The sequence below is a fragment of the Vulpes lagopus genome, chromosome 22, assembly GCF_018345385.1.
Source record: "Vulpes lagopus strain Blue_001 chromosome 22, ASM1834538v1, whole genome shotgun sequence".
Lineage (NCBI taxonomy): Eukaryota > Metazoa > Chordata > Mammalia > Carnivora > Canidae > Vulpes > Vulpes lagopus.
In genome coordinates, this window is record NC_054845.1 from 21,525,088 (window position 1) to 21,547,797 (window position 22,710).

Below are 22,710 nucleotides of genomic sequence, written 5' to 3' on the forward strand. Positions count from 1 at the left end.
TCATGGGAATGTACTCCTATGGCAAAGTACCGTCATTTACAGAATTTACAACATTCTCATATGTGCATAGTTGATATATAATCATTCATTTGACTTTTATTATACCATGTAATTCTTTGAGACAAAAACATTATATATATCATATTATTCCACCTTGAAGAACCTTTGCAGAAAAGAAGTAATGTTATGGACCTAAACATATTTTGCTTTTTTACATGTTGTTGTTCTGTAAATTGACTTTTCCAAAGAAAAAGAAAGATAAAGGTATAAAAGTGTGTATATATATATATATATATATATATATATATATATATATACAGTGAGTTGAACCAAGAAACTACTTAGCTAATTCATCAGGGTGAAGGTCTAGAGTACAATCAAATTAGACCTGTATTTTCCATAATAAATTAAATTCCTCTATATTTCTTCTTGACATGTGATATAAAGATCAGACTTCCACATAGAATATCTTAGTACTATATGACATTTCTTACCCTACCTGAAAAATAGCCTCTTAACCCCAAACTGATGTATATGTCTGAACTTCTAAAATTTGTTTTCAAAAATTATATGAAGCCATAAAATATCTTAATATTAAGGAATACTATTGGTTTTTGAAAGTAGTTTTTAATTATACATTATTTATAATTAATTATATATTTTAACCTCATTAGGATCCCAGTTTTCTCCTTTTCTCTCTTTGTTTTATAATATTTAAGTATGCTGGGAACCTCTCTGCAGAGAGAAAGCAGTTCAGTCTGCTTGTCTTGCTGCTGGTGGTGTCAAGTTTGCTTAAACAATGCCTCTGGCAGTTTTCTGGATCCACAGTAGCACAAGGGTTTATGTCTTCTATATTAGAATATTACAGGTCTCACTTGTTTACGTTTTATTTATTTATAAATAGTGCTACTTTAGTTTTTATCCTATTCTTTTCTAATTTCATAATGAATTTGAGATGTATGAAAAGTTTCAAAAGTATGAACACTTGTGAACCTATGCTAAATGTTCTCCGATATGTTTCCAGCAGCCTAGATGAAGCCAGCTTGATTTTGTGTTGCTGTGCTCTAACTTATAATTAACTTTATGTCTATCTGGCTTCTCTCACTATAAGATCCTCAAAGTGGAGGTAGAAAGGCTTTCACCGGGGCAGTCAGGGGTTGTGACTCTTCCCTCTCACCTCGACCACATGCTTCATCCGCTTTGCTAAATTCTACTTGCTTTATGTCACTGTTTGAATCTGAGATTGCAAAAACATTTTTCTTCTGAGTTTTACCTCATTTCACGTTTCTATATGGGGGGATCCTTTAATATATTCATTCATTCAGTGGTCTATTCAAGATCACATGCCAAACATGTTGCAGGAAGACTGCCAGTTCCTAGGAATTCAGTGTCACAGAAACAGCCACGTATATCTAAATCTGAACTTTTTTGAGAATTCTACGCAACTGCCTTTAGTATCTTCTCTTCCTCAATACGAGTTGTACTGGTACGAATGACAATCAGAATTCTATTTTAAGGAGGTTCCTAAAATTCTTGAGTCTTTACTTTCTTTAAGATTGTCATACAGTTCCACCTCTCTATAAAAAAATATCTTCTTCATGAAAAATGATCTTTCTCTGTTTAAATGCCTAAGTATACCAGGCCTTTGCTTTTTTTTACCAAAGTTGTAGATAAAATGTCTGCTTTTTCCTTTAGGTTGTTAGGTAATCCTTTTTCCACATTTCCCCATCTTCAGATCATTCAGAGCTCACACTCTGCAGTTTGGATTGACGGTGTTTTAGTATGTTCTTCTATGTCATGGAAGGAGATTGGCAGATGGGCCTCCAGTTCTGAGATGGGAAGAGGAGAGGAGGGTTGTCAAGATAATTCCAAGTTTTTTGGCTCTAATTCTCTGCAGCCTTTCTCTTCCTTTAATCTAAGTGATTCAGAAGCATGAGATTTAGGGCAGCCCTGGTGGCTCAGTGGTTTAGCGCCCCCAGGGCTTGATCCTGGAGACCCAGGATCAAGTCCCACATCAGGCTCCCTTCATGGAGCCTGCTTCTCCCTCTGCCTGTATCTGTCCCCCTCTCTGTGTCTCTCATGAATAAATAAATAAAATCTTAAAAAAATCATGAGATTTAGAACTAATGTTTATCTTAAGAATGCCATGGATGAGCTTGTATTAAAATAAAACTTCTAGGTAAGCCCCAGTGAGGCATTCATCATCTATTGACTTAACAATATTTTTTTGAGTTCTACTATGCTCCTGGCATTGCGATAGGCACTGCACCTGCCTCACTGGCTGATGGAATATAGCAAAGCTGTTCTTTCAGTACCAAGAATCTCTCAGTTATCAAATTGAACTTATTTTTTACCACTTATTAAGTCATTCTATTTGTTTTATTGTAATGTATACTTTGTCCTGACTTCTAAGTACCTTGGGGAATGTAGAAATTTGCCTAAATGATGTTACTCAAAATTATTCAAAAAGTATGTACTATATATTAATAAATCATTTAGTATAGTACTTGATTCATTAAAAGCATTTAATAAGTATTCACTCATTATTTTAATATTATCAAACTGTTATATATTGATCTTTTTTGGCAGCAGTGGAGGCTAAATGTAAAAATATTAAAAACTATTTAAACATTAATTTTCATCTTCAAAAATGATGGGACTATTTCTTAGTGTATTTCCTCACTATTTAATATTTAGTGATATAAACCACACTTTAAGATTTCTATAACCTGCCTTTAGTGAGTGAGAAGTGCCTCTAAATTAAGTTACCATTGTAACTTATCGATTCTGTTCTCAAAGTTGAAAAAAAGTTTTCATTCTGTCACCTCTGAAGGATATTTGAAAACCCTTATATCTGGAAAGGATTTTTTCTAATTTCTAGCATTAATATTCCCTGCTAATACTGAGAATTGGTCTTTTCTGAAAACTAAATTCACTGATTCTTCACAATTCTTACAATACATGTTTACATATTTGAAAACATTCCAAGTTCTCCATGTTCCTTTTAAGTCATAAAAAAGATTAAACATCCCATTTATTAGACTGGGGACAAGGTTGTATTGCTTTGCCAGGGACAACAGTTATAGAATTTTAAAACTGATGGCATTTGTTGCATTACTGGCTTGTTTAGGGAAAAACAAAGTCCCCTTGGACTGTAATACAAAATGCACATTTTTTCCAGAAGGAATAGAAATTAAGAAATAAATGAGAAAAAAATCATATGAGCTAGTTCAAAATGATAAAGATAATTTTACAATAATCAAATTGTTATCTTTAACATTTTAGAATATTTAGGAAAAAAGTGAGAGGATGATTTTTGACTTAACATTAAAAATAAGCTGGAGCTGAAAGGGAAACTATAGAATTGGAAATGGTATAAAATATAATCACTTATCATAAACATTATGTATGAGCCTGATATGGCCAATATTCATTTTCAGTTGATAAGTGGACACCAAAATTAAATGATATTATGATAAGACTGAGTAAAGAGGGATCCCTGGGTGGCGCAGCGGTTTGGCGCCTGCCTTTGACCCAGGGCGCGATCCTGGAGACCCGGGATCGAATCCCACATCAGGCTCCCGGTGCATGGAGCCTGCTTCTCCCTCCGCCTGTGTCTCTGCCTCTCTCTCTCTCTCTGTGACTATCATAAATAAATAAAAAAAAAAAATTAAAAAAAAAAAAAGACTGGGTAAAGATTGTGAGCAGTTAGACATCAGAGACCCTTCTTACCCATCACTTACTCATCATCATTTATTCCACTCTCTGACGTGAAGTGGATGCTTGATAAACATTTCCTGAGAAACCAAACCAGCAAGAAGGCTGTAGACAGGCGTTGAGCTTCAAACTCATGTACCTGAGCTGGTACTTCAATGCTGGGAAAATAGCCACCCTTGTTCCCATTACACTTGAATCCATCCACAATCCCTTTTATTTTCCATGCCCTTTATCCAGTTATCTTCTTCCTTATCCCATTGCATATTATCAAAATATCCCCAAATTTTTCTAATAATGCTGTCTCACAGATCACGATATGTACAGCTTTCTTGCCATCAGTTTCACCTGGACCCAATTCTTGTCCTACCATTGTAAAAACTTTTCTTTCCTTGAGTCTATTTGTTCCCATACCTCTGTTTTATTTTTATTACATCTGAACTATAACTAATCAGTGCTAACAAACTACAAGCATATAGAGTGAGGTGCACTTTTAGTGCAATGGTTTCATGTGTAAAGGTAATTTTATGTATAGATCACATATATTATGAACATGATATATATATTAAGAATTACATGGATATGTATATCTTTATTTTATTACATATTTTTATATAATTAGAATAATCAAAATGATTTCCTAAAAAAGTCATCTTCCAAAATTTACTATAGGAATTTATATATGTGTAAATTATCACTTTATAACAATTTTATGTCCAAGACAAAAATATAATGAACTCTTTTTCATTTAGAAGAGTGCATTCTTATGGACTTAATCAAATTGTAACACAACTCATCCTTGTTGACTAAGTTACTATATATATTTATATATATGTAATATATGTATATATGTATATAATTTCTCTTTTTAATACTTTAAAGGGTCACATGATAGCATCCTGTGATGCTTGTGGAGTAACAAAACTGTGGGACTTTCGGAAGCTCTTACCAATTGTGTCCATTGATATAGGTCCAAGTCCTGGCAATGAGGTGAACTTCGATTCATCAGGTAGGATATTTTTTGTTTACCATTTGTGACCAAGCTAACAATTTTAACATTTATTCTGAAACTCTTTATTGTTTCCACTTTAAATTTATTGTTTCCACCTATGTAAATTTTTATTCTAATGTTATATTAGAATATATTATATTTTACATTTCTTAATATGTCACATCATGAAAGCATTGTATTTATCATATATGTAAAGGAAGAAATAACAGAGGAGGTAAGTGTGTGCTGATATAGATAACACAAATTCCTAGCAGTATCTTGCAAAACTTTGGAGTCTATATCCTTTGGAATCACCATCCAAGGTAAGTAAATTGGGTTTTATGAAGGCAAAATGGCTACAAATAGGGAAGAACAAAAGTTTGGCAAAACTTAAAATACATTTTTAATGGAATATGTTAGTCTTATAATTAATAAATTATTGTATATTCTTTTAATTTTATAATTTGAGATGTACATTCATCTTATTGCATTCATGTACAATAATTATAAATTATAATAATTGTAATATTATTTGATTATGCTTAGCGTTTTTTCTGCAGTAATAAACATTGTCAAACAGATGAAATATTTTATATTTGCTATTGATGAATAATGTAACAACATACAGTGTTTCCAGTTATCTATCTAAAAGATTAAAATTAGTTACATCTATATTTTTAAATGAGAGCTTATGTTAAATAATGTGTATCTATTATTAGACAATATAACTTTCTTTTGCTAGAATGATACGTGTTTTAAAATTTGTTAACTTTTGTGAGTTTTTTAAATCAGTATTTATTTGTAGTAGATCAAAGTTATAGAGGTGGTAATTTTAGATGAAGAAATAGAAATAGAATACATAGAAGGGAAATAATGTTTTATTTAAAATTGTACATACTAATTCTACAGGCCACAAAGTATGTATATACTAGGAGTTATTCTGGAGATATATCATTGTGTGTTTCATAGGACCGTTTTCATGCTATCACATATATAAAATTTAGAATTCAGTAAGTTTGTCTTTTTAACATGTTCCCATTACAGATTGATATATAAGCCTAATAGCAATGGCTTCTTTAAAAATGTTTTTAGTAATTTCTTGACATTAAGTCATTTATGGTCTGCCAGAATTAAAAAAGGAAAACATTGTATAGAATGAAACATCCCAACTATGAGAATTTCATTTTATAGTATGAAGGCCTATTAAAATTTCAATTTATATTTCCAATATACTGAATCTGCACTGACATCATAGTTCTAAAGGAACTTTAATTTAGTTTTAATACACATGTTTAATAAAAATTTACTGATAAAAAAACCACTTTACTGGTAATATACTTCATTGTGAAATATCTATCTATATATCCATACACAGATATGTATATCTGTTACATGTATATATATATATTACACTATTATTTTCAATGACAATCAATTTCTACCTTAAGACACTTTTTCCCCCCCGTGGGTTCACCAATTAAAGGTAATTAAATTAAAAAAAAACAAAACACCACCACCACTTATGAGGTGCTTGGATGGCTCAGTTGGTTGAGCATCCTACTCTTGGTTTCAGTTCAGGTCATGATCTCAGGGTCACAAGATGGAGTACCTCGTGGGGTTTGTTGTTCAGCGGGGAGTCTGCTTATGATTCTCTCCCCCTCCTTCTGCCCCTCTTCCCACTTGCAGGAGCTCTCTCTTTCTCTCTCTAAAATAAGTAAATTTTTAAAAAGACTCACTTAATTTTAATAAACATTTTTACATTTTTAAATCTCTTATTACCTTGAGCTAGAATTCAAGTATTCATGTCCTTGAACTTTGAATTCCAAAATTTCAGTTTTTGGCTGTGCTTGCTAGTTAATAGAAGTTAAAGAGTATTTTGAAATGCTGTACAACTAATAAGAGATATGTATTTTACTGTCATTAAATACAGTTGCCTCTTGTTTTCTACTGTCCTTTTCATTGGCCCAAATTTCTTTTGTATGCATAGTCAGGCAAACCTAATTTAAAATTACTTTCATACAAGTCGATATCATCGTAAAGTCCTTGGTACAACAGACCTACTTTTTCTCTCTGTGACTGGGTATACTCTTGATGATACATTAATATAAGAAAATTAATAGAAGAAAAATGTAACAATCAAGGGCAGAATAATGAGAAACATAAAAGACAAAAAGTATAAACTAGGGATCCTGTTCATGAAAACATTTTATCAGTTTGAGGGGATATAATTTCAACCTGACCTTCCCATCCCTTTGACCGTTTCTTCAAGGAACATACTATAATTAATTTTAATTCTCTGTGTTTGAGAAATCAATGCCATAAGGCTTTTTCTCATTGAATAATAGGAAATGTGTGCTTCTATAGAAAAGTCTTCACTGACTCTTCATTTAAAAAGATTGAAATATATCAAAAGTTGAAGGAACTAGGGATAGCAAAGCTCTCAGTCTGAGGTCCTGAACAGAGAGATGAAAATCACAATGTAAAATACCAGAAATTATGTTGATGTAAAGAGTGTAGAGTGAAATCAAGAGTAAAACATAATCAGAATAAGGATAGGGGCACATACTATCTAATATACATTTATTCAAGAAAAGATTAAACAAAAAGTATAAAAAACATATTGTGAAAATATTTGGACTATGAGGATCAAATAAAATCTAACCTAATAAGCTCAAAATACACATTAATTTTTATACTTTTATCTCTTCCCAGCAGCTAGCAAATAAAAACATATATGATACAACCATTTTCCACAAAAATACGAGTATATTGACACTATTGCCAACAATTAACATTTATTGAGGTTCACATTAGTTAAGTTGGGCCAAATCATGTTTTTACTTTGAAATTCTGTAACAGAATTAAATTATGCAATTATATACAGTTAGGACGCAACTAGTGTGAGACGGGCTCTGGTCTGTTATCTCAGCTATGTTCTTGGGCCTAAGGAAAAGATACTGAAAACATACATGTAAAATCATCATATCGTATAATAAATGTGGAAGTACTGATAGCATTCTGTGATATTTAATATAAAGAATATGAGTAGTTGTTAGATATTCTAAATAATCATTGTAGAAACAAAAATTTCTAATACTTTTTCTTGTCTCTGGATCAGCTTAATTGAGGGGCATCTTGAGATTATGAGGCATGGTGTTTGAAAAGAACTATTTCCAGGCAGCCCTGGTGGCTCAGAGGTTTAGCGCTGCCTTCAGCCCAGGGCCTGATCCTGGAGACCCGGGATCGAGTCCCATGTCGGGCTCCCTGCATGGAGCCCGCACAGGGAGCCTACTTCTCCCTCTGCCTGTGTCTCTGCCTCTCTCTCTCTCTCTCTCTCTCTCTGTCTCTCCTGAATAAATAAATAAAATCTTTAAAAAATAAAATAAAAAGAACTATTTCCATATAAAGTAACTTATCTTTATAAATAAGGAATTTCTTAACATTTCAAATCCAACACAGTATAGAAATAAATTGGAGCAGAGGTCATTGAAAGTCTGAATGTTGTCCATAACGTTTGATTTCAAATTCTTATATATATCAAAATTGCCTCAATATTTATTAACCTCTTAAGTAAATATTTTCATTTTGAATTTATAAAGATAAACATTTACCAATAAATAGTACTTTGTATGTTTTAAGATTGAGATTCCTTATAGTGTATCATTTTAAAAACATATCTTTGATAAATATATTTGAAAATTGGGATGCCTGAGTGGCTCAGCAGTTGAGTGTCTGCCTTTGGCTCAAGACGTGATCCTGGTCCAGGGATTGAGTCCCACATTTGGCTCCCTGCAGGGAGCCTGCTTCTCCCTCTCCCTATGTCTCTGCTTCTTTCTGTGTCTCTCAGGAATAAATAAATAAAAATCTTTTAAAAAATATTTGAAAATTAGTCATTTAGGAAAATAATATAGACTAAAATTCAGACCCTTAGTTCTTTACCATCTTTTAGGTGTTACACAAATTATTTAATTTCCTTGAACATAGTGTCCTCTTAGAAATAATGAAGGAGGTAATTGTCTTACAGTGTTCCAATGTGTTTCAAAGGGATACTGCATATCCTATAATGAGGAAATCCTAGTACAGTCACCTACCATGTTTAATCTTAGTGGAAGGAGTCTTAGAAGCCTTCTTATTCATTTTAGGAGTAAGAAAAATGTGTGAACATATTGTTGTGCAAATAAGATACTTAAGGCTGTGTACTACTGTAGGCAATTTCTAGTAAAAGTGTAAACACCAATGAATAAATGTTAAAAGAAACAAAGATCAAAAGGTCCTTTTAGTGTAATATTAAAAACTATTTAAATGGTTAAGAAGTGAAGTTATAGGGATCCCTGGGTGGCGCAGTCGTTTGGCGCCTGCCTTTGGCCCAGGGCGCGATCCTGGAGACCCAGGATCGAATCCCACGTCGGGCTCCCGGTGCATGGAGCCTGCTTCTCCCTCTCCCGTCTCTGCCTCTCTCTCTCTCTCTCTCTCTCTCTCTCTCTCTCTGTGTGACTATCATAAATAATAATAAATAAAAGAAAAAATTTTAAAAAAAGAAGTGAAGTTATGTAAAATATTGTATATACGTATAATTAAAATTGAGATTTAAAGCTGTATGAATCATCACTTAAAATTTAGTTTTTCTGTTGCTATAAGAAATCAACCTCTAGATATTTAAAAGAGGAGTTTTACGTGGCATAGTATTACTTACATGTTTTATTTGCAAATACATTGCTTGTGACATATACAGATTATCTGTGTTTATAGATACATACATATATTAGTATTGTAAAGGAGTAAGTGTTCCTTTCTCATTAAACTGAAAGCATTCTGGTAATATAATGCTACATATTTTTGTGAATATTCACTATCTAAATAATATCTCTCACTTGGCATACTCAAATGCCATATGTTTTACCATTCAAAAATGTATTACTATTTCAGAAAATGTTAAATGGGATTGCATAGTGAAAGTAATAAAAATGAACTGTAAGAGTTTATACATAAACTTGTCCACATCTCTCGTTTCATCATGTTTTTATGTAGTTTAGCAATATTTTTCCCTCCTTTGTAAAAGATAATTCCTGTACATTTGCAAAAAAGTCACATCCCTAGAAAATGCAGGAGTTGAAGTTTAAGCCAGCTGGGGACTTTCCAGTAGGAAGCTTATCAGTATCAGATCATCAAAATGGGCAAGGTTTCTCACTATTTGGAGACGATCCTAAATATTCTCCATAAGCAGAGCTATAATATACATGCTAAAATAAGAGATAAAATGACCCTACTGGAAAATATAAAAAGCATCAGATCCCTCTGAAATTTTTCAAACATAAAATAACCTCAAAATCTTTGCTCCACAATGGATTTATCCGTTTCTTTTAGTAAAAGCTACAGTTCATTGTTTTGTATTTAAAAAACAGATTGTGGTTAATTTCCTCTGATGTAAGCAGTGTAGCTTAATGGAGAAAGCACTCACTTGGAAGCTAGAAGCCCTGGTTTTCAATTTTGTCTCCACTCCTTATGAGCCAAATGGTCTTGGTGAAATTTCTAAATATTTCTGAGCCTTAGTTGCCTTGTAGGTGAAAATTCAAAACCTATTGGAACTTTCATTTCCAACCAAGATCAGATTTACCCTATCACGTGAAACAACTAAGAAAATAAACAAATACATGAAATAATGGTTTTCAGACATGGAATACTGAGCAATGAGAGAGAACAGTACCTGAGCGAGGGAAAATAAATAAGATGATCCCTCTGCCTGCCCCAGAATTCTCAAGGACCAATGGAGACCAAAGTGAAACCTGGCAGTCTTTCAGAATTGAGGAGATAGAGTGAGCAGTCCAGGGAGGCCAAACCAGTTTGAGCCTATAGAACAGAGAGAGAGTTCTGGAGATTTGTAGAAGAATCTCTCCAGTCTTTAGCTAAATAAGGATCAATATCTGACAGACTAAGATGGTGGGAAAAATCTATCTGAACGCTAACAGGAAAAATCCAGAGATCACCCAAGCTAGGAATAGTTTGTACATCCACCAACCAAACCGGAAAAACCTGGCAATTTGGAAGAACAGCAAGTAGAGCAGAGGTTGGCAACCTATCCCCATGGACCAGCTTGACCTGTATTTAGATATAGTTTTAATGGAACATAGCCACACCCATTTATTTACATATTGTGTAAGGCTTCTTTCGTACTACAAGAGCAGAGTTGAGTACTTGCAACAGAGACTATATGCCCTAGGAAATCTAAAACATTTAATATATGGTCCTTTACAGAAAGAACTTCTGTGCTAGAGTGCTTAGAAGGATATGATCTCAGTAGGGAGGCAAAATCAACCCACACCTCTGGATCTAGTCCCTTTGCCGATGTGTTTGAACCATCTGAGTTGGCTCCTTATTAAAGACCTATTTAATCTTTTCAAAACTCAATGAAATTGTTACAATTGTCCCTTTTTTACAGATGAGGAAACTGGGACATAGAGAGGTTAACAAGCCCAGTGACACCTAGCTGATCAAACATAGAGTCAGAATTCAAATCCAGCAAGTCTAATTCCAGAAACTAAAAGTTAGACTTTATATTATTCTGCCTCTTGTTTTGCTAATAGTATTCAGTTTCATACATGATTCACTTGCTATGAATATTGAAATAATTCCAGTAATGACCAGTTGGCAGTGTTTGACTCAAAGCTGAGTAAGGCACAGAAGCCTGTCACTAGTTGTCAATTTGTGGTATCTGAAAGAAAAACAACAAAACAACAACAAAAGGAATCTCCCAAGAATAATAACCTAGTAGTAATAAACTAATAATCGGCCAGGTTTCTGATGTGTTTTCTGCACACGGGGGCATTTCAAGTGCCTGTATCTTACTAAATTGGGACTAGAACTCCAACTCTACCCCTCAATATAAAACTCTTTTCAGAGAATCAGGCAGGGCTGGATTATGTGAGCACCCGCAGGGCCTCTCTTTCTGCCATTTATTTCAATCCTGCCCTGATTAGAAAGGGAAATAAGAATGGAAGAAAGGAAGCTAACTTATTCTGTTTCTAAGGCACACGACAGAATTAACCTAAGTTGCTCCTCCTGAGAGCAAGTCCATTCTATGACATCAATTTCCCAGGAAAGTAAGCCACAAAGAGAGAGGATAAATTATGAGAGAAGGGGTGACCAGATGACCCCACTCAATTATTTATAATCCCATTATTTTCTTCCCTATTTGTGTGGCTCTATTGTGTATACAAATCCATTTTGTGCATAAGTAGAATATGGGCCTCTCTGATCCTGGAGAAAGGAACTGGGAGAACTGAAGGAAATCAGATTATGTGTCTCCCTTGGAGACCCAAGTGTATGATTAATGTCTGGAATGAAGTATATTATGCTCTAGGAACTGGGCAAGGTGCTTTTTCTTTTTTAATCATCCCAACACTATGAGTTTGGTGCCATTTCTCCCATTTCAAAGAGTTTTGAGAGCTTTATTTACACATACATATTAATAAACCTACATGTCTATATAGTCCTGAGAAAGCCTGAATTGCATTTCATTCCATCTTAAGCTCGAGGAAATTGTAAATAAAAAAATTTAGAGATTCATAGAGACTGGTTGTACTTCATCTGTAGAAAGAAAACTATTTTTTTCTTTTTTTTAAAATGCCGTTTCCCATATTAGAAGTAATTTTATTTACCCTACAATATGTATGGAAAATAACATCCTAATAAGTTTTCAACACCTTGAAAACTTTAATTAAAGGCAAACTGACCAGAGATATATTAACTCATGGATGATATTCATAGTTGTACAAAGTATGATGGCCGTCAACTTGTTCTGATTGGCCTACCACCTGTTCTGATTGGATTGGTGACAATGCCATAGTAGTTGCTAAGTATTTAGATTATCATCTCCAAAATGGACTATAAATTCTGAGAACTAAAATGCATTTGAACTACATAAATTATGACAGATTGATATAAATAAAAGTTAGTGGCTTTTTCAAAATATAGTAGAATTCATACACATTACAAAGTCTTGTTCTTTCAGATTATGTTTGAAAGGCTGTCTACTTTATCTAATAACATCATTGCACAAACTATGAAGCCTCCCTTGTGGAATTGTGTCTACAGTTTTAAAAACAATGTTTTCATATCATCAGTATTCACCAATATCTGAATTTGGATTGATTTTTGGAAACATCTAGAAACAACTGCCACTTTAAGAGTCAGAAAAAAGCATTTGAGTGAGGCATAAGATGAGGCTCTAAAAAATTGTATTCACCTATGATTTGTAACATGAAATTGAGCAGGACAACTTAATCTCTGTTGACTTGAACCTTATCATCTCTAAAATGAGAGGTTTGGATAGATGACTTAATCAACTAGGTTTATAGCCTATTTTACATTGTATTTCCCTGTATTCATTAGCACATGGTATCCTGAGATTAAAAAAAAATATATTCTAAAATAGAACTTAAATGCGTTTTATATTCCTTAAAACTTGAAAATAAAATATCCAAATATAAGTGAAATATTCCACTCTCCCTTGATCCAAAAGAGAAATACAATTTGTTATAAAAGTCAAGATTATTTAAAAATTGAGCCTCAGGTTTAAATGACAGCGTATTGCTCAGCAATACAAAACTTTTATTCTTGCACACCCAGCAATACAGTCATTTTCTGTGGCGATAGGAATTTTGGCAAAAAAATGCATAAATCTCAACTTTTTAATGAATTAATGACTTGATCATATTCTTCTTATAGGACTATGTAAGATAATAAGAATCTGGCCCGTTCTGATTAAATCAGAGGTGAACATAATTTATTAATCTTACCAATTATAGCACTATATGGATGCAATCAGCAATTGCAATTGCCTAGATGATCCAAAGAAGTTGCAGTTAGTTGTTAATTTCTTAATTCTGTGCAGTATTTTTACAACAAGTATAGTTATAATTATTGCTTATCTCTCTGGTATAGTAGTTGTACTACATAGAAGTATAAATATAACATTTCAGGGATGTCAAAAAGGCACTTGGAAATGTTTTCCTATGTAAATAAAATGTCTCCTTGGAAGTTGTTACAAAGCTTATATACATAATTATATACAATTATATACAAACAATTTAAATCTGGCATATGTCCAAATAATGACAAATTCTAAATCAGTGTCATCATATTTAATGAAGATTTGTTTTGTAGTATTAATTTAAGAAGCATTTTTCAAATGCATTTACAATAGTTATATACATATTACAATTAATGTGCTAATGCCTAATTATTCTTCAACACATTTAAAAAATCAAAAAGATTTGTATCTGTGTAGAAGTATGAGAAATTAGTTCCACGAATCGCTATATCTTAATATCTAGGCAGTAATATACCCCAATGCCTATAAATAGCTATGCCTATATGTTTTCAGATGTAATAAAAATTACATGTACATGCTAACATACATCATTTTGAAATATGACTAATGACATATTTACACACATATTAATCAAGAAAAATGTGTGAAGAAATAAAGCATAATCAGACCTTTGAATTTTTCTAAGGGGCACACAATTATAGTATAAAGAGGAATGTGTTATTTTACTCTAATGGCATATAATAGTTATTAGATTTAAAATTAAACAGTTAAAATTTGCAACCTACACATACTTCATGGCCCAAAATCAAGTAGCCCAAAAATTTGTTTTCTTTTTAATAGACTGTGTATACAAAATTGAATAGATAATCATCTTTAATTTGCCAAGCTGATACTTTTTAATAGGATAATCCTTTAAGAGAAGTTGCAGCTCAACAGATGTGCAAATCAACCCAGAACAAATAGCGTGCTACTCTTGGAGATGGAACTGCACAGTTGGTACTTGTGATAACTCGCAGTTATATTTATCTAAAATTGAATTTTGAACAATATTCAAACGTGATTTACTCAAATCTGATTGAACTTAGAAGTATCTTTTCTCACTTGTAATATAAGAAGAGCATAAATAAAAATTGTTATAAATTGATCTTCATGCAACATCCTTTCCTATCTACTCTTTCACCAAAAGAAAAAAAAAATTGAAAAGAAGACTTAGTATAGTATTGTTACTAAGAAAATCAGCACTCTGTTAATGTTTTGAAATCATGAGTTTGATAAACACCTTGTAATAATATGCATTTCAAGCCATGCCTCCTATTATCCAAGTATGTCATCATTCTCTGTCTTTTATTTTTGTTGGTCTAATGCTAGAAATTATCTTAGTGCAGTTGACAAATATTTAGTGTAAGCCTACCATCTGCCAGGTACTTTTCTAAAATTCTGGGATTTGTGATAGAGAGGTAGGATTCTATTAACAAAGTCAATTGAAGCCATAGACATGAATCTGCAGGTCATAACTGGGAGTGTTGAAAACTCTAAGTCAAACTCTTCCACATACAATGTGCTACATGTTGCCATCAGAGTGTTATTTGTAAAAAGTAGTATCCTGTGGCTGTGTATGGAACTGGAAGAAAAAAAAAAAAGAAAGACACTCCTAAATTATTAATGATATAATTGCCCATCTCTGTTCTCATGGACTTGGTTTATTTTGAAGTTTTGGTTAATGCTGCTTTCTTGTGTTATCCTTTTACTATGCTTCCCGTAACATTTGATTTGTTCTTTCATTCCATGCTGCATTAGAATCCATTCACCCTTATTGGGATTTAATTGTGACAATGGATACTTCTTTTGCTTCTGCCTTTCTTCCTCTTTTGTCTGTGTCCTTCATTTTTCCCCCCTCCTCTTGTTTACTTCCCTTCTCTTCATTTATTTTATCCTCTCTCTTCTTTATCTTCTTCCTCCTCATGTATCAAGACCAGAGTTAATCAGACTTTTCAGTATAAAATAGACAATTATCATCAGATTCCATTATTTTTCTCCTCTCATGTCCCCTCTCTACTATCATTCTCTCTCATCTCCCATGGAAGTTTTTAAATGTCTTTGATATATTTCCTTAGATTTAGAGTTATCTTTGAGAAATACATAGAATTATTTTGTATACGTACATATGTAAGACTACTAAAAACTATATTTTGTTATATATTCCACTCAATTTCTTGCTTTTTTTTGTTCTATATTATGTTCTTAAGTTTTAGTCATATTAATATATGTCTATCAGGTTTATTAGTTCTATCTACTGAATAGTATTCTATTTTATTCATCTTATCATTTTATTTGTCCACTGTACTAGTGATGGGCACCTAAGCTCCCTATAAGCCCTTGCTACTTCAATGTATGCTGTACTAAATATCCTCATGCATATCCTGGTGGTGGACTTCTGGGAGAGTTTCTCTGGAGACGACTTGCAATGCCACAGAGTGTACATCAATTGCATTAAGCACTCACTGTTCTTCAGGATCACTAGACTAGTTTACAGTCCTTCAAGAAATTTCATTATCAACATTTAGTAGTACTAAAGACTGAATTGGGTACCCCTCTAAATTCTTATGTTGAAGCCCTAACCCCTAATGTGACTATATTTGGAGGCAGAACTTTTAGGAGGTATGTTAAAGGAGGTCTTAGGATTGGTGGTCTTATAAGAGTCATGCACATGTACAAGGAAGGGCTATGGGAGCTCCCGGGAGAAAACACCTGTAAGCCAGGAAGAAAGCCTTCCCTGGAACCTGACCATACTGGTACTCTAATCTTGGGCTTCTAGCCTCCAGAACTGTGAGAAAATAAATTTCTGTTGTTAAACCACCCACGCTATGGTATTTTGTATTATGGTGGCTCAAACAGACCAACACAGGAAGTATTTGATTTTCTATTTCTGCCGATATAGAGGGTACCGTATACTTTGCATTTTCTTAATTATTAGTGATGTTGAGCATCTTTTTACACACTTTTTAGTCTTTCAGGCTTCCTTATCTGTGAATTAATTACCTTTGCCTATTTTTTCAATGGAGTTTACTTTCTCTAGGGACTTAAGCTTTTGTAATAATTATCTGTATATTAATCCATTGTAGGTTTTATCTGTAGATTTCTCCCAGAGTTGTCTGTTTGCTGATTTCATCTGTGGTATCTTTTATTGAATTGAAATCTTTAAATTTCATGGAATCAAAACTATTTTCTTTTTATCTTAGTATTTTTTCTTCTTTTAAAGGGAGATTACTTAAGATTATTTTCCCCATTGCTTGGTCATGAAAGTATTCTCCTGCACCTTCCCCTTCATGTCCTTACATTTACATGTTAGGTCTTTGATTCAAGGTGCAAGGAAGTGTTATCAGCAAGTGTCTCCTGCAATAATAAACAACCTCAGGATCTTCCATAGGATTTGCTTTGTGTTTACTTAGAGAAAGTTTCAGGTAACTCAGGCCCGATGCATGTCCTGGGCTCAGCTGAACTCTATGTGTTTTCTCGTTTTGAACCCTAGGGCCTCTATGTGGGACATGTGATCCTCAAACAGCACAGCAGAAAATAAAAACCAAACAATGCAATCAGTTTTAAATTTTGTTTCAGACATGACAGATATCATCTGCTTAATATCCTGCTGTCCATAATATATTCATTGCAAGTTATAAACTAAGCCGAAAGCCACTTAGATGGGGCCATACACTAGTACTACAGATTTTAAGAACATGTCTCATGTTATTGGCTGGGAATTTTAAATCCCATTACAGGAAAGAAGCATGTAGTTGGGAACAGTAATTCAACGGCCAAAATGAGAGACTCAAGTTAATTTTCCTATCTAGTAAGACAGTTTTCCTAATACCAGCAACTATACAATTAAACCTCACTGATCTGTGATATTACCTCTATCATATATCAACCTCATATACCTAGACAGGCGGAGTCTTTTTACTAATCTTTTGGGAACATTGTTTTTGAGCTGGTACAGTTCTGTTTTTATTACTGCATGTTCTAGTATTAATATATGAATGCGAAGCCACTCTCTTTGCTCTTCTTTTTCAGAAGTATTTAGTGAGCTTCCTATTTCCTGGGATTTTTAGAGTTATCCTTTTCAAAATTTCAAATTGTCTTAAATTATATTAGAGAACATGGCTTGCATTAAGTTGATCTTCTATGGCCTCTAGTATGGACAATTTGTTCAATGTTCCTTGTGTAATAAAAAAGAATGCATATATATGTATACCTTGTGAGTTCAAACATTTTTATGGAACTCTTAGTTTGAGCTTATTTACTGGTTATTTAAATAATTTATGACATTTCTTGTATTTTGACTACTTGAGTTCTCAGTTTCTGAGATGAATATATTAAAATCTTTAACCACAAATGTTAATTAATTTATCTTCATAATTCTTTCAATTTTTGCTATATATATTTTGAGGCTATATTTTTAGATACATATATTCATAACCACTATATCTTATTGATCATGTCTTCCTTTTATCAATGTGTAACATTACTTTCATGTGACTTTTCCTTAAGTTCCATTTGTCTCATAGTAAAACTTGATACCCTATTTTGGGTGGGGGAAAGATTGTATTTCCCTGGTAACCTTTTCTCCATACCTTTCATATCTTTTTGTGGGAATTTTTTCTTTGTTTTCCTTTTTTTTAGCTTTTGGGTTTTTTTTTTTTTTCAAACTGACATTTGTGTCTTTGGAATAATGAATTTGATCTATTATTATAGTGATGTTTTTGACATCAATATGCTTGCATAGAAAATGCTTATATTAGTCAGGATTATTCAGGGAAACAGAGTCAATAAGGGGCATGTGTATGTGTGCGTTTGTGTGTGCAGTTTGTGTCCAAATGCAGTATAGAGGCAGATTCCTTTTTTTCTCAGGGACTTTAATCTTTGTTTCTTAAGATCTTCCACTCATTGGATGAGGTCTGTCCACATTATGGAGGGTCATCTGCTTTTCTGAAAGTCAACTAATCTAAATATTAACCACATATAAAAGTACCTTCATAGTAACATTAGACTGATATTTAAAAACCACCAGAGAAAATCTGGGTACCATGAGTACCATAGTAGCATGGCCTAGCCAAATTGGCACACAAAATTAGCCATTGTAATGCCTTTCTTTTCTTTCTTTCTTTTTCTTTTCTTTTCTCTTTTCTTTTTTCTTTTCTTTCTTTCTTTCTTTCAGTTTATTTATTTATTGATTGATTGATTGATGAGAGACACAGAAAGAGAGAGAGGCAGAGACACAGGCAGAGGGAGAAGCAGGCTCCATGCAGGGAGCCTGACGTGGGACTTGATCCCGGGTCTCCAGGATCAGGCCCAGGCTGAAGGCGGCACTAAACCGCTGAGGCACTCGGGCTGCCCTTGTAATGCCTTTCTGATACCTTTCTGGCCCCGTCTCTTTTGATTATCTTAATTTTTTTAAGAAATATTTATTTTCCCCTATTCTAGATGCTGAGGAAGGAACAGTGAATATTATTAATACTTATACACATATATATATATTTCTGTGCTCATGGAACTTACATTCTACTTAGGGGAGAAAACTCAGAAGGACACAGATGATAAACACCTAATAGAGTCAATACCAGCATATATGCTATGTGGCGATAAGTACTATAGAAAAATTAACACAAGAGAGTAGAGAGTGGTGAGGTGGAATATTACTTGAGAGAAGATATTCAGAGATGATTAGACTTGAAGAATTGAGGGAATAGATTAGGTGATTAACAGGCAGAAGAGGATTCCAGGCAGAAAGACAGCTTACAGTCTCAACATCAGAACCATACTTTCTGTGTGAGGTCAGGTGAAGAGAAATATGAGGTATGAGTTAGTGTTAGCTATGGATGATCTTGGAGGTTAAGGTATCAACTCTTCTTTATTTTTTAAAAAGATTATTATAACAAATTATCTAAAAAATTTTAATGCATGCATATTAGACAGGGTATAGATAAATTAAAGTCTTGCCAAAAGAGACTAACACATGAAACTTAAAAGAGCCAACTTAAAGGTGCCTGCATGGCTCAGTCAGTTAAGCATCTGACCCTTGATTTTGGCTCAGATTCATGATCTCAGGGTCATGAGACTGAGCTCCAGGTTGGACTCTGCACTTAGCATGGAGTCTGCTTGTCTCTCTCCCTCTACTTCCCCCTTCCTTTCTCATAACTATCAGCAAAATTATGATCCTTACTTATGCCTAAAGACATGGTGGTATATAAGTCACAGACTCAATTATGGAAAATATTACAGAAATCTAGATGTTCCAGACATTCCTAACAGACAGCAAATAATGACTTACAATAATGGGCAATTTGATAAACTATTGTTACCTTTGCAACACTTACTTCTTTAAAAAGCAGACATGACATTTATATGAGTGTTGCTGAATGTTCTGTTAAGGAAGAGATAGTTCATGGATTTGCTATTCTCTACTCTCATTTCAACAGATAATTTGCCCCTCATTACCACTATGAAATCATATACAGAGACATTTTAAAATCATAATATTTAGGGGTGCTTTAACTTTTACTGCTATTAAACTAACAGCAGTATTTTGTGATTCAATTGGTTTGGTTTGTTTTTAAGAATCTTCTTGAAGATATTTGCATCTCTGTGTGCTTACATGGGAAAAGTGCTTTCATTGTAGGGGGAAAATTATATCAGTGAGAATTTTGGAGCATTGCTATGCATTCTGGAACAATGAAGCAATGGAAAACTGTGCTCAGAGACCTCATCTCAACATAAGATGCCTAGTAGAATAATATCCTATATCTGTATAATCATCAATTTTCATATCACTCATTTCACCAGCTTATCTTCTGGTGCTTAGTCCTATGGTTTTTTCATGAATGAAAATAACTTTTCTTTTAAAATGTTTTACACTGACTTTGTTTGACTGCCATAGTTGACCTCAGCTTGTTTTGAGACATTTGAACTAGGTTATATTTCTAGATTTGTCACTTCTATTCTGCATAGACTCAAAATATCCTATAACTTTTCTCCATTTCTTTCTTCCTGAAGTTGTAGACCCAATTAAACATTTCTACTTGTAAGAAAGGCTTTGGAGTTTAGAACAACCAGTTGATTATACTGTGATGATATTGTGTTGACAGTAGTACTCAATAGCCTCATCATATTTCAGTCAAGCAGATTAAAATATTGCTCCACTATTTTCAGTAATAAAAATAGAAGTTGTGTTAACAAAGACATATTTTGCTACAATTCAAAGTCAATTAGATTTCTCATGTGATGAAATTATTAGATTCAGTATTTCAGTGTTGACTGATAAAGAGAACATTGTTCATACTAATTATAAAATAATAGTCAAAAATAATTCAAAAGGGCATCTTTGAACGGCAATCATGAAAAGATAATAACTTAAGACAATTGTAAAATAAATGTATAAGCTCAAATCTTGCTTAAATAACATACAGTGGAATACCATGTGAATGTTAAAATGTCATAAATGTGTATATAATGAAGTACAAAGATAGATTTTCATGCGCTATTGAAGATTAAAATAGTGACAAAACAGAGTATAGGCCATGATTTCATAATGAGTATCCAGATAGATGATATAGATGATAGATAGATAGATAGATAGATAGATAGATAGATAGATAGATGATAGATAGATAGATGATAGATAGATACAGGTCATTCTCCATGGGCTGTGTCCCTCCACTCATTCATTCTATGTTCTTCTGTGTACTCCTCTGTCCCCTGGGAAAGCTGACTTGCCCGTTGACTTGTAATTGACCAGTGAGAGGCACTGATAGGAGAGGAGAGCGTAGGAGGAGAGATTGGAACATTTATTCCTTCTGGTCCCACCTTAGGTACATTATGGTGATGGCTGCATTGGCAGCTATAGCTCCTTTCAGGCAGCCCTACTTCTGGGGCTCCAATTCTTAGTCAGGTACCACTTAGGTCATTTTTGCCCTTTGCTCCTTCAAGCCTTGTGTAGACAATGATTTTCTACTGCTCCTAATTTATGTGTTTATTTCCTTAATTTTTCTCTTCTATTTTCTCCTTCTGTAAATAGTCTCTTCACAAATAAGTCTTTTTAAAATTTGTATGTGGATATGTGTTCTATCTACCTGCCAGGACCCTGACTAATACAGATGTACATGAAAAGCCTGGCATTATAGCCACGAAAATGAGTATAGGCTTTCTCTGTGAGGTGTTTACCCTATTTTCTAAATTTTCTAAAGTAAATATAATATTTTTTTCAATATAAAGAATGCAGAGTAAAAAAATTTCTTATATATGAAAGAGGAAAAAATAACATCCAGATAAATAACACTGATATGAAACATTGAAGAGCTCGTCTCTTTTTTACTTCTTATTGCAGTTGCCTAGATTAAGCCTAATGATTTTCTACATCCAACCCTAAGTTCTACGCAGCTTCTCCCAAAATGAGCCAAAAAAAAAGGAGAGGAAGAGCAGGTAAACAAACATGATTCATCTGAAGCCAAGTGAAAGGTAGAATTAATACTTATAAGAGGTTAATACTTAATCCCCTAGTTTTCACTTTTGCATATGAAGAAAGAGACCTAGAATATTTGTAGCCTCTCTTTACTCCATCTCTGCCCCCCTATCCTTACTATCCTTATTCCCTCTGTAAGAGGGTGTCTTGGTTAACTGAAGAGTTCAGAAGGAACTAAGTCCCAACGAATAACTTCTTGAGCAGCCCTCTCCTTGGAAAAGTCCATCCTCTGACTATACAGTGTTTTCATCCATCGCTGCCAGCAGACTACTCTACTAGCAGAAATCTGTTGCAAATCTGTCAATAACTGTTAGGGTGGGGTCTAGTAAATTGTAGGAACTGATAGGATACCGATGAGGCTGCATCTTCATGTCATATATTTAAATTTGCCTTTATCACATAAAGGTTATACTTCGATTTCCATCCCTATAATTCTTGTGTCTACTCCTCAGGCAGTTCCAAATTAGAGTGGGAAAGGAAAAGATACTTTACTGATGCTCTCAATCACAATAATATTTATATTCCTTTTACTATGCCCACAGGCAGCATTATTTTTAAAATGCGTATTTTTTGTCATTCTAAATGTTTTATGTGATTATTGCTGATATTTTCAAAATAGCAATACAGAAATTATTACATAAACCATTTGTTTTTCTCTTATGT

General features: G+C 33.4%; 1 protein-coding gene across 4 annotated transcripts in view; it reads left to right on the top strand.

Annotated features, from left to right (window-relative positions):
* Positions 1–22,710, top strand: part of SPAG16 (sperm associated antigen 16) — a 938,011-nt gene that overhangs the window by 693,369 nt on the left and 221,932 nt on the right. For all 4 annotated transcript variants that reach the window (XM_041737393.1, XM_041737392.1, XM_041737389.1 and 1 more), the window contains one exon: positions 4,597–4,723. In XM_041737393.1, coding sequence (XP_041593327.1) covers positions 4,597–4,723 — 127 coding nt within the window. The remainder of the gene's footprint in view (positions 1–4,596; positions 4,724–22,710) is intronic.